Source organism: Bos indicus x Bos taurus, chromosome 14, assembly GCF_003369695.1.
Source record: "Bos indicus x Bos taurus breed Angus x Brahman F1 hybrid chromosome 14, Bos_hybrid_MaternalHap_v2.0, whole genome shotgun sequence".
Taxonomy (NCBI): domain Eukaryota; kingdom Metazoa; phylum Chordata; class Mammalia; order Artiodactyla; family Bovidae; genus Bos; species Bos indicus x Bos taurus.
The window spans coordinates 72,663,038-72,675,272 of NC_040089.1; the positions used below are offsets into that span (position 1 = coordinate 72,663,038).

Consider the following 12,235-nt stretch of genomic DNA (forward strand, 5'->3'; position numbering starts at 1 on the left):
GGGACCTCCTCTGTTCAGAAAGGCATTTCTACCCAATGGCTTAATTAGTGTACATGGCACTTAGCTTCTACAGTTACAACCCTGTGGTGGTGGTGGTTTAGTTGCTAAGTTATGTCTGACTCTTGAGACCCCATGGACTGCAGCCCACCAGGCTCCTCTTCCATGGAATTTCCCAGGCAAGAATACTGGAGTGGGTTGCCATTCCTTCTCCAGGGGATCTTCCCAACCCAGGGATTGAACCCAGGTCTACCACATGTGGGCAAATTCTTTACCATTGAGCCACCGTTGAAGTCCCAAACCCTGAGTTACAAAGTTACTTATGTTATTGATCTTCCTTTGACTTTGAAGAATTGTGTTACTGAGAATGAGTGCTATTCATACTTCCATGTTATATATTCTATTCCCCTCCCTTCCAAAAAAAAAAAAAAAGTAAAAGACACATAGAAGAAAAAGCAACAGCACTCTGGATTTATAAAGTCAGAGTAAGTTTGGTTTTCAGAGTCAGAGTCTGAGGTTTTTGTTTTAATGCTTTTCTGCGTGTGAAATTGTCTTCTTTCCTCTTACTCCATTTGAGATTGCCAGAATCATCTGTCAACAAATGTGTCCTCAGTCTTTTTCCCAGTGCTGGGCTTGGTGAGGATTCAGAGTGATGGGTACGCAAGATTTCTTCTGTTAAATATATACATTCCTTGGAATAGATCTAATACAAAGAAAGCAGATTACCTTTGTAAACTAGTAGTATATGCTGCTTTGTGCATGAATCTTAAGCAGGATGTCTGAGCAGACTCAGACCAATACTGAAATGCGTGAATCTAATAATTATTAAAAACAATTTCTTTGTTCATCTCCCTATTTTTGTCATTTGAAATTAGTAGTTGATCAAAGATATTTCATAGATTAGCCTTTTTCACTTGGGTAAGTAGCTAGATCCAAAAATGAAAGTATCAGGGAGCCTATTTTAAGGTTAATAGAACTATGTGTATATTTCATGTATCCTCTGTCTTCCTCAGTTCAGTTCAGTGGCTCAGTTGTGTCTGACTCTTTGCGACCCCAAGGACTGCAGCACGCCAGTCTTCCCTGTCCCTCACCAACTACTGGAGCTTGCTCAGATCCATCGAGTTGCTGATGCCATCCAACCGTCTCATCCTCTGTCGTCCCCGTCTCCTTCCGCCTTCAATCTTTCCCAGCATCAGGATCTTTTCCAATGAGTCACTTCTTCACATCAGGTGACCAAAGTATTGGAGCTTCAGCCTCAGCAACGGTCCTTCCAATGAACATTCAGGACAGATTTTCTTTAGGATTGACTGGTTGGATCTCCTTACAGTCCAAGGGACTCTCAGGAAGAGTCTTCTCTAACACCACAGTTCAAAAGATCAATTCTCCAGGGCTCAGTTTTCTTTATGATCCAACTCTCACATCCATACTTGACTCCTGGAAAAATCATAGCTTTGACTATATAGACCTTCATCAGCAAAGTAATGTCTCTGCTTTTTTTATACTGTCTAGGTTTGTCATAGCTTTTCTTCCAAGGAGTAAGTGTCTTTTAATTTCATGGCTGCAGTCACCATCTGCAATGACTTTGGAGCCCAAGAAGATAAAGTCTGTCACTGTTTCCATTATTTCCCATCTGTTTGCCATGAAGTGATGGGACTGGCTGCCGTAAACTTTGTTTTTTGAATGTTGAGTTTTAAGCCAGCTTTTCCAACTCTCTTCCACTTTTATCAAGAGGCTCTTTAGTTCCTCTTTACTTTCTGCCGTAAGGATGGTGTTATCTGCATATCTGAGGTTATTGATATTTCTCCCAGCAATCTTGATTCCAGCTTGTGCTTCACCCAGCCTGGCATTTTGCATAATGTACTCTGTATATAAGTTAAATAAGCAGGGTGACAATATGAAGCCTTGACGTATTCCTTTCCCAATTTGGAACCCGTCTGTTCCATATCCAGTTCTAACTGTTGCTTCTTGACATGCATACAGACTTCTCAGGAGGCAGGTCAGGTGGTCTACGTATTCCCATCTCTTTAAGAATTTCCCACAGTTTGTTGTGATCCACACAGTCAAAGGTTTTAGCATAGTCAATGAAACAGAAATAGATGTTTTTCTGGAACTCTCTTGCTTTTGCTATGATCCAAGGATGTTGGCAATTTAATCCCTAGTTCCTCTTCCTTTTCTAAATCCACATGAACATCTGAAAATTCTCAGTTTCATGTACTGTTGAAGCTTGGCTGGGAGAATTCTGAGCATTACTTTGCTAGCATGTGAGATGAGTGCAATTGTGCAGTAGTTTGAACATTCTGTGGCATTGCCTTTCTTTGGGATTGGAATGATAACTGACCTTTTCCAGTCTTGTGACCACTGCTGAGTTTTCCACATTTGCTGGCATATTGAGTGCAGCACTTTAATAGCATCGTCTTTTAGGATTTGAAATAGCTCAGCTGGAATTCCATCACCTCTTCTAGCTATGTTCGTAGTGATGCCTCCTAAGGCCCACTTGACATTGCACTCTAGGGTGTCTGGCTCTCAGTGAGTGATCACACCATCATGGTTATCTGGGTTATTAAGATCTTTTTTGCATAGCTTTTCTGTGTATTCTTGCCACCTCTTCTTAATATCTTCTGCTTCTGTTAGATCCATATCGTTTCTGTCCTTTATTGTGCCCATCTTTGCATGAAATGTTCCCTTGGTATCTCCAATTTTCCTGAAGAGATCTCTAGTCTTTCCCATTCTATTGTTTGCCTCTATTTCTTTGCATTGATAACTTAAAATGGCTTTTTTTAATCTCTCCTTGCTATTCTTTGGAACTCTGCTTTCAGATGGATATATCTTTACTTTTCTCCTTTGCCTTTCGTTTCTCTTCTTTACTCAGCTATTTGTAAGGCCTCCTCAGACAGCCATTTTGACTTTTTGGATTTCTTTTTCTTGGGGATGGTTTTGATCACTGACTTCTGTACAGTGTCATGAACCTCCCTCCATAGTTCTTCAGGCACTCTGTCCATCAGATCTAATATGGTGAATCTATTTGTCACTTCCACTGTATAATTGTAAGGGATTTGATTTAGGTCATAACTGAATGGTCTTGCTTTTGGACATGAATGAGCAACTTCACTTTCCTTGACTTTCTTTGTTTTGAATAGTCTAGTGATTTTCCCTACTTTCTTCAATTTAAATCTGATTTTTGCAGTAAGGAGATCATCATCTGAGCCACAACCAGCCTCTGGTCTTGTTTTTGCCAATTGTATAGAGCTTCTCTGTCTTCAGCTGCAAAGAATATGATCAGTCTGATTTCGGTACTGACCATCTATCTTCCTAGTGGGAGACGAAAGTTCCTCATAGGTGGAGCTGGAATCTGTATCCAGTAGAGCTTACAATGTTTGAATATGAAAGCATCTTTTGTTTTTGCTTTTTTATAATCTTTGTTTTTTAGTTTATTTATTTTTAGTTGAGTGGTAATTGCTTTACAATATTGTGTTGGTTTCTGCCATACATCAACATGAATCCTGCCTCTTGAAGTTCCTTCCCATCTCCCGCCCTGCTAAGTTTATGAAAGTGAAAGTGAAGTCGCTCAGTCCTGTCTGACTCTTTGCAACCCCATGGACTAGCCTATCAGGCTCCTCCATCCGTGGGATTTTCCAGGCAAGAGTGCTGGAGTGGATTGCCATTTCCTTCTCCAGGGGATCTTCCTGACCCAGGGATCGAACCCGAGTCTCCCGCATTGCAGGCAGACGCTACAGTCTGAGCCACCAGGGAAGCTCAAAGTTTATGAAGGAAACCTAAAGAGGAGCCACTCCCAGTTTATTAATGGGCTGGAAGGTAGGAGGGGTGAGACCTGCCTCAGGCATCTTATCCACCCCAGGCCCAGAGGGAAGCTCATGCTGTAGCCAGTGCAGGAAGTCGTGCCTGGGAACTGCATGCATTCGGCGGCATGTCCTTTAGTTGAGTTGTGTGGTCCGGTCCACTAGTGTTTGCAAAGTGGAGTAGGTCCCCTGGTCAGAAGGAGCCTCTGCGCACCCTCTCATTCCTGTTCTGCCCTTACAGGCCAACTTGCCCCTTCTGCAGCGTGAGCTCCTCCACTGCGCGAGATTGGCCAAACAGAACCCTGCCCAGTACCTCGCCCAGCATGAACAGCTGCTTCTGGATGCCAGCACCACCTCACCTGTTGACTCCTCAGAGCTGCTTCTCGATGTGAACGAAAACGGGAAGAGGCGAACTCCAGACAGGTGAGAGGGGGGAGGACCCCAGACCGGCGGCATGAGGCCATATTTCATGTCGTGTTTCAACTGCTGACTGACGCTTCTTGCAAAATAATAAACTAGACGGGCTGCAGGGAATCTTGCTCTGGCCTGGGGTGTTGCAGAATGATGAGTCTCTGGCCTGTGCAGGTTAAGCTTTGTTACTTGTATTTTTTTTTTTAGTTTAATTGACCTGCAGCACTATGATAGTTGCAGATGTACAATCTAGTGATTGATTTTTCTGTGCATCACAAACATCACCACTGTTGCTTGGAATGTTAAAGTAAAAGGTAAAGATGAGTGACACTCAGATGTGCCACGCGCCACTGATGTTTATGAGACACAGTCAGCACCGGCTTTCCACATTTTATTGTGCTTCCTTGTGCTTTCCTTCCTTCCAGCCTTCCCCCACCCCTCTCTCCCTTCCTTCCCCTCACCTCCCTTCTTCCCTTCCCTCTTAAATTGAAGGTTTGTGGCAACCCTGCATGGAATTAGTCTCTTGTCACCATTTTTCTAAAAGCATTATTTGGTGTCTCTGTGTTACATTTTGGTAATTCTCACAGTGTTTCAAACTTTTTCATTTTATATTTGTTACGGTTATCTGTGATCGGTCTTCTTTAATGTTAACCATTGTGATTGTTCTGGTGTTTTTCAGAAATAAATTGTTTTTTAATTAAGGTATATACTCTTTTATACATAGTGCTACTGTACACTTAAGAGACTATAGTATAGTGTAAACAGAACTTTATGAGCACTAGGAAGGAAAAAAAAAACCTGTGTGACTGGCTTTAGTTGCTTTATCATGGTGATCTTCAATTGAACATATAGCATCTCCAAGGTATACCTATATTAAACTTCTCATTTACTATATTATTCATCCAAAGCACATATTTTATTATTCCAATAATTTATTATTCCAAGTTTTCTCAGAACATGATGGTTTTGAAATCTGGCCTAAACGCAGTGCAGTAGCTGTTTAATTTGGACTTTGTATGAACTCAGAGAAAACTTTAGTGAAGCTAGTTGAACTGAGTGAATATAAGAGTTAAGTAATAGAACTAATAGGTGGCATTTTTTTCTGATAAATTTTATCTACTAGTCAATATTCATTATACCAGGTTACTCTGGTCTCATAACTGAGAATTCTAGGAAATGTAAAATAAACCCCCTTCTCCATGAAACCTTGCAAATTAGTTGCTGAATGACACATATACATGAAACTTCCGAAGTACCTTATTAAAATGAGTTTCCTGAATACCTCAGCTCCATTTATAAATATTTTCTAATACAGAAATATGAAGTCTTATTAGCATCTTGCATTTGTAAAATATGGAGAATCTTAAAATGAAACTGTATTCAGAAATGTATTTGTCACATGCTTTGTTTCCTTTCTCTGTTTATCCATTCACTCTTTCTGCGTTTTATCAGGGAAGAGTAGACTGGCCTTTGAAAGGTTAACACTGGCACAGATTCATAGGCGCTTACGCTCCTTCTATCTGTGACCGACTTAGCTACCCTTAAATGTATTAGCTGCTTTGCAAATCAGAATGTTATTAAAAGCCAGCCAGTTTACATATAGTTATTACATAATCCTCTGTTAAGCAGTTTTTATGCTACAATCTCTGGAATTTTTCTCCTTGTGACATGGGACCTCTTAACAGTTTAAAACATTAAAGCAAAGGGTTAAATATTAGTTTACTTCTGACATCCTATAGACCCAACCTCCTTCCGTGACCTACCAACAGTACTACTTTCTTATTTTGCAAGCTGTATTTTCTTAGTCATATTTAAGCATTTGGTACTTTAGCTTTAAAGGCAGTGCTTAATCCAGGTGTCTGAGTGACATGTCCACGTGATGCTGAAAACCAGGAGGCGGCCCAAGCATAGATGATTCACATTTGTATTCCTGTCTGATCCTAACCTTTTACCCTGAAGGGAGTCAGCCCTGTGTGCTGATATTGAGATGCTTTAGTTCCATTTTCCCAAGACAGTGGGGTAAAGGAAGTAGGGAGAGACTAGAAGGAAAATTGGGAAGGAGGACATTTATTTGGGTGGAGGAAGGGATAACAGAGAAAGGTTTAGATGACTGTGATAAATGTAAAGATAATCCTATAGCCAACATTAGACAGGGACACAATCTATTCTAGAAACTTTAAATGCTAAGTAACTGTAACAGGCAGAATAAAAACTTGTTTTATCCACTTCTCCATGTTTTCAGCCCTCTGTCCACTGTCTGTCCCAGTGTTTCATATGTGAATACCCTGTAACTTTAGATCTTTCTTGAACAGTACTGAGGTAAGCTTGCCAATGTGCTAACATCGATGTGGAAACTTTGTATGAATTCCACAGAAGATTGGCATTTTTGTTGCAAAGATCTGTAACTGTGTATGCGTGCCTGTTTGTGTTCAGTCAGATAGAACTTTCTTAAAAGCCCTTTAGTCTTGTTCCCCTCTGGTTATTCATAGACAGTTGCTGGAGTCAGAATTCACACAGTTGCTCTTTGGCTGGAACATTCTTTTTCAAGTGGAACCCTGAAGTGTGTGTTATAATGGAAAGATGGCAAATAGATTTCCTTAGAGTTAGGAGGAAGGGTAATGAGAATATGTTGTGTAAATACATTTGTATCTTGTGGGAATTTCATCAGAGCCAAGAAAATATGGGCCTCTACAGTATTTCTTTGCATATATTTTCTGCATCTTGTTTGCATATGCATTTTTCTCTTCTCCAGTTATTTATCTGTATATCCAGATCTACTATATGAAATTTTATAGAGTATGGAGCTGTCTGACAGCAGAGCTTTTTTTGTTTTACTGAATGTTTTGTTGGTGCATATGGTCTGACATGGATGAGCAGCCACGGTGAGATTTTGGAGTCTATTAAACTGGCTCATTAAAAAGATCAATCTGTTTCTGTAATAACACTGGGAACCATCAGTCACTAAAAGAGGGAAAAACTGACACCTGAGGAGAAAACACATTTTGGTAATTTGTTCATGACATGTCATGAACAAAAGAGCACTCTATATTTTGTTTACAACTTTGGGGGTTTAAATTCTGTGACGATTGCTGATTTAATCTACTGAACAGTCCTCACGTATTTCAGGGATGGATTTTGGCAAATGTAACTTCTCATCCTTAAATATGATTGTCACTGGTTATATTTTTTCTTTATTTAAGCATTCCTGTTATTTACAGAGAAATGAATACTCCAGGGAAGTCTCTGAAATCTTTTTTTTTTCCTGTACAGAACAGTAAAATTTATTCTACTTCTTCTTAAAAATACTTCTAGGGTGAGTCCCTGAACAGCTATACTAGATTTGTAGGTCTGGGGTAGAATAACTTAGAACCCAAATGAGAAAGAAGACAATTCATTTTAAAATCATGCTATTTTTTTTTTTCTAAATTATCAGGGAGAGCTAAAAGAAAGTTCTGGTTTCCATTCTTTGTTCGTATGTAAAAGTTTGTTCATCTTGCCATTCAGTGATGGAAGAAGCTGAGGAAGGGAATGTTGTTATTTAGTCACTGAATTATGTCTGACTCTTTTGTCATCCCACAGACTGTAGCCTGCCGGCTTCTCTGTCCATGGGATTTCCCAACCAAGAATACTGGAGCAGGTTGCCATTTCCTTCACCAGGGCATCTTCTCAACCCAGGGATCAAACCCGCATCTCCTGCATTGGTAGGCAGGTTCTTTACCACTGAGCCACCAGGGAACCCCGAGGAAGGGCATACAAACCGTTTTTGGAGCTGGTTAAATGAAGTGACCAGTTTCAAACAGAGACTGGAATTTAAGAGCCCTCTTTAAAACTGCATACCGATGGTCTTGAGGACACAGTTTCAAGTAGGATGAGGAGGGAAAGAGCAGTTAGACAAAGGCTGCATTTTTTTGAGACTACAGAATAGAGAAAAATCACTGCATTTAAAAAGTACTTTTTTGTGTGTTAATTATCATTTGATGTCTTTTTCTCACAGCTTTGCTGTTGCAGCGTTTTGTCTTTAAAGTTGTGCTCTCACCTGTTACGGCGATTTTCTGATGCAGAAACTTTCTGGCTTAAGAAATCAAATCGAGTGATCATTGATCTTATGTGGATAACACTGTCTCCACTACGTTATTCCCCCTTTCAAGTGATCGATGTTAAATCTTAATCCCCTTCATCGATCTATCTATGTATTTTTTATTATCATTTTAATGTAATTATGCTTTAACTTACTCTCAGTTGAACACATCTTGATTTTTATTTTGAAGGCAACATGGTTACATGAACGTGTATTTCCTCCACCCCCAATTATTAAACATTATTTGTTTTAAGATTTTCTTGAGCTTTAGAAGTATATAATTTGTCATCTGGGAGAGATCTTATGGATTTAGCAGGCCTAAAGAACTTGCTTAAAGTTATAGGACTTCTTAATGGAGAAATCAGCATATTTATCAATACATACCTGAAATCTTCCAGTTGCACAAAATATGTTTTAATGTGCAGAATGTGAATAAGGAAAGCTCAACTAAGAATTATATCTTTTTTTCTCCTTACTTTCGCTCATTTATTTCTTCTCTATAATTGCTCATGTGGGCAAATGCAACAGTTGAATGTACTGAGGTTTTATAAATCTTTGTAAGGATAGAGGATCCACAGTCAGCCTGGTTTCCTGCCTTACTGAGTAAATTAGAAAACACTGAATGTTTGAGGGTCATAAGGCAGTCGTTTTGAAACCGTGTTGGTTGAATATATGAGATTTGTCAGCGAGGTGCACACCAGCTGAACCTGTTAGCTCCATTTTTCCTTTACTGCAAAATGGATGAGATTTCAATATTTTTGTCAAGTTGACTCTGCAGATAAGAATTAAATATTTATTATCTATCGTGTTCAGTTTTCTATGAAAAATATGAGGAATTTATGTCACACATTCTTGTTTTGTGCTGCATTTTTAATGCATTCATCAGTTTCAAGAAGAGAGTCATCATTCCTGTAGAAATGACTTTTTTTTTTTTTTAAATAATAATCACATCAGTTGTGGAGGCTTCTAGTGAGATAGTGCTTACATGATGAGGAAGATTACATGGCTGTCGAGAACATTTTGGTCTCTCTGTTCTCGCCTCAGTGTTGACTTTGCATAGGGTTCAGCCTGGCTGGATAATATATCTGAGCTCACATGGCTTGTAAGAGGCATGGATGGGATTCTAGCTCCTAGGTTCTCTGACTTTAATTCCCCATGCTCTTATAACTACATTTGTAATACCATAGCCTCTGAACACCTCAGCTTGAAAAGCAAGCGCTTGGTTAAGTTGTTGAATGCCAGGTACGTGTTAGACTCTTTATGTAGATTCTCTCATACAGTCCTCTCAGAGCTCTGAAGTACCCGTCTTGTGACACATGTAGAGATTAAACCGCGTGAGTTCATAGGGCCTGCAAATAGCAAAGCCAAAATTTGAAAGCAACTCCATAGCCCCTGCTCTTTCCAGTGAACATTCTGGAGTGGCTTCGTCTGCTTCTGACCTCCCATACCACTTTTGTGCTCTTTTTTACGGTACCTACTAAGTTCAGGTCCTATGTAACAGTATTGAAGCCTTGTATCCCTTATTAAACTGTGTTTATGCCAAAAGTTTGGCTTCCCTGGTGGTTCAGATGGTACAGAATCCACCTGTAAAACAGGAGACCCAGGTTCCATCCCTGGGTCAGAAAGATCCCCTGGAGAAGGGAATGGCAAACCTCTCCAGTATTCCTGCCTGGAGAATTCCATGGACAGAGGAGCCTGGGGAGCTATAGTCCATAGAGTTGCGAAGAGTCAGACACGACTGAAGTGACTTAGCATGCTCACACATGGTAAAGAGTTTCTTGCTAGCACACTTTGAAAAGGAATTTAAGTCTACCGCTAAACCATAATCGGTGTTGGGAATCATGTCTTGCTTATTTTGGTATGTCCAGTTAAGCTCCAGATAATGCATGCCACACATGCCAGCTGTATAAAACAAAACAAAGCAAAACACTACAAACAAACAACAACAAAACACTAGTTCAACAAGTAATCAAAATTAAACTTAATACAGTCATTTTTAGTAGTGTAGCAAATGGTCTCTCCCCCAAGAGTCTTTTTTGCTTTCTTGTTTACTTTCTATCATTTTAAAAGATGCATCTCTGAAATACCCACATCCGTGAAAACAGCTCAGGAACAAAGTGCTGATGACTGGTTCACTAACAAAAAACTAGAGGGCTCCAGTTGGGATGTATAGATGACAGATTAGAATAAGAAAGCATAGTTCCAGATAGCGAGAGCTGTAGCAGCTGACTACTTCAACAGTGGCCAGAAATAAGCAGAGATGAGGGGACAGCCACTCCTAGGCAGATTGTCCAGCAGATGGAGAGCTCCTGGGACTTGTGTCCAAAGCTTTCCACCTTCTCCTTCGGGGAGAGAAAGCTCTGGGAACCTGTATCTTGTAATCCTTAAAGTTCCAGTTATGGTGAGTTTGTCCAGACTGGCCAACATCCACGTGCATCTATCTTAGTTACTCCAGAAGGTGTCAGCCCTCCTCTCAGGACGTAATCTCCCGGGTGGTGGGTTAGCAGTAGAGAGCGGGAAGGCACTTCTTTCTGTGTGGCTCAGTCGTGATGGTCCTCTGTCACTCGGCCCTGCTTTTCACCGTCTGAACATCCCACTTCCTGCAGGGTGATATTTCTACAAACACAGAAATCCCCACAGGTTGTCCTGAAGAATCAGGTTTGATTTTCTTTTTAAGGTAGCAGGGGAATCTGTAATGTATTTTGCTTCAGATGCATTATTCAACACCGCTAGAAGGTGGTTATGTAAAATTCTTACCTGAACTCACCTATTTCCTGAAGAGACTGTTTACTGAGTTGTGTTTTGAAAATACGATGCCATAAATGACTTTTCTCCCCGTGCCTTTTAATTCTAATGTCTAGTCCTTCTGTGGAAACCTTAACAAACTGCATTTATTAGAAAAGGAAAGGGACATTTGTTTAAGATTAAGTCATTTATGTCTTTGAGCTTTTCTTCAACAGAACTGTCACCTCCTGAGATTTAGGCATAGACTGCTTTCTAAAATACGAAAGTAAAGTTTTTTGTTTTTCTTTAAGACTTAGGCAGTCTCTGAGCCCTGCCTCTGACTGAGATGCCTGCAGAGACAGTGGTGTGATGGAGCTAAGATAAGGTGTCTTAGGTGGAGCAGAAGGACATGTGACAGAGAAGAGACTAGCGGCAGGACTTGATTTGGAGCAGAAGGTTAGAGAGTATAACTCTACAGAGTTATAGAGTGACTTCTAGTTTCTATTTTGGTGGCTAAGTAGAAAGTGGCATAATTGACTGGTGTCGGAAGTATCAGAGAAAGACAAGGTCGGTTTAGATATGTGCCGTTTGAAATACCTGTGGTCAAAGGGAAAAGTCAGTACCTAGGGCAGGTGTTTATTTGTAACAGGACTGACTTTTTAAGTTTCTTCCTTGCCCTTCTTGGCTTTATTACGCTAAACCAATTTGCCTTTCCCTAGAATAATCTTCATAGCGCTGTTTTCCCCATTTAAAAAACATTTTAATCTCAGAAAAAACTCTGTGTTCCTGTCATGCAGGAGATTGCTTGGTCCTCTTATTCTGATTATTGCCATGATCTTAATAATATTTTTTCTTCATTCTTCCTCATTTCCATGTTACTAAGGGATCATCAGTGCATACTAGCCAATTATGACATTTAAAGTATTTTATATAGAGGAAAGTTTTTTAAAAAGCTTTTCTTTCTCAAATGAATCAGTTTACAACCTCTCTGTTGAGGAGCTGAGAAAACAGCCTGAAGTGGGATAAGGTGTCAATTAAGTTTTCTCTTAAGTATTTTTTTTAAACATGTTTTATTTCCTATAAGTTTCATTTTACTGGGTGAGAAACTCAAGCCAGAAAGTTAACTTTCCCAAGTTATCTCAAGGTCACACAGCTGAGTCCTGAAGAGTCCTCTGATGACCTCAGACCCTGAGAGAAAGTGATTGGGATCTAAATGTTGAAGTAGGTT

At 39.9% G+C, this 12,235-nt stretch overlaps 1 protein-coding gene across 8 annotated transcripts in view; it reads left to right on the plus strand.

Moving 5' to 3' along the window:
- Nucleotides 1–12,235, plus strand: part of RUNX1T1 (RUNX1 translocation partner 1) — a 155,755-nt gene that overhangs the window by 100,939 nt on the left and 42,581 nt on the right. For all 8 annotated transcript variants that reach the window (XM_027561578.1, XM_027561576.1, XM_027561575.1 and 5 more), the window contains one exon: nt 4,036–4,217. In XM_027561578.1, the coding sequence (XP_027417379.1) occupies nt 4,036–4,217 (182 nt within the window). The remainder of the gene's footprint in view (nt 1–4,035; nt 4,218–12,235) is intronic.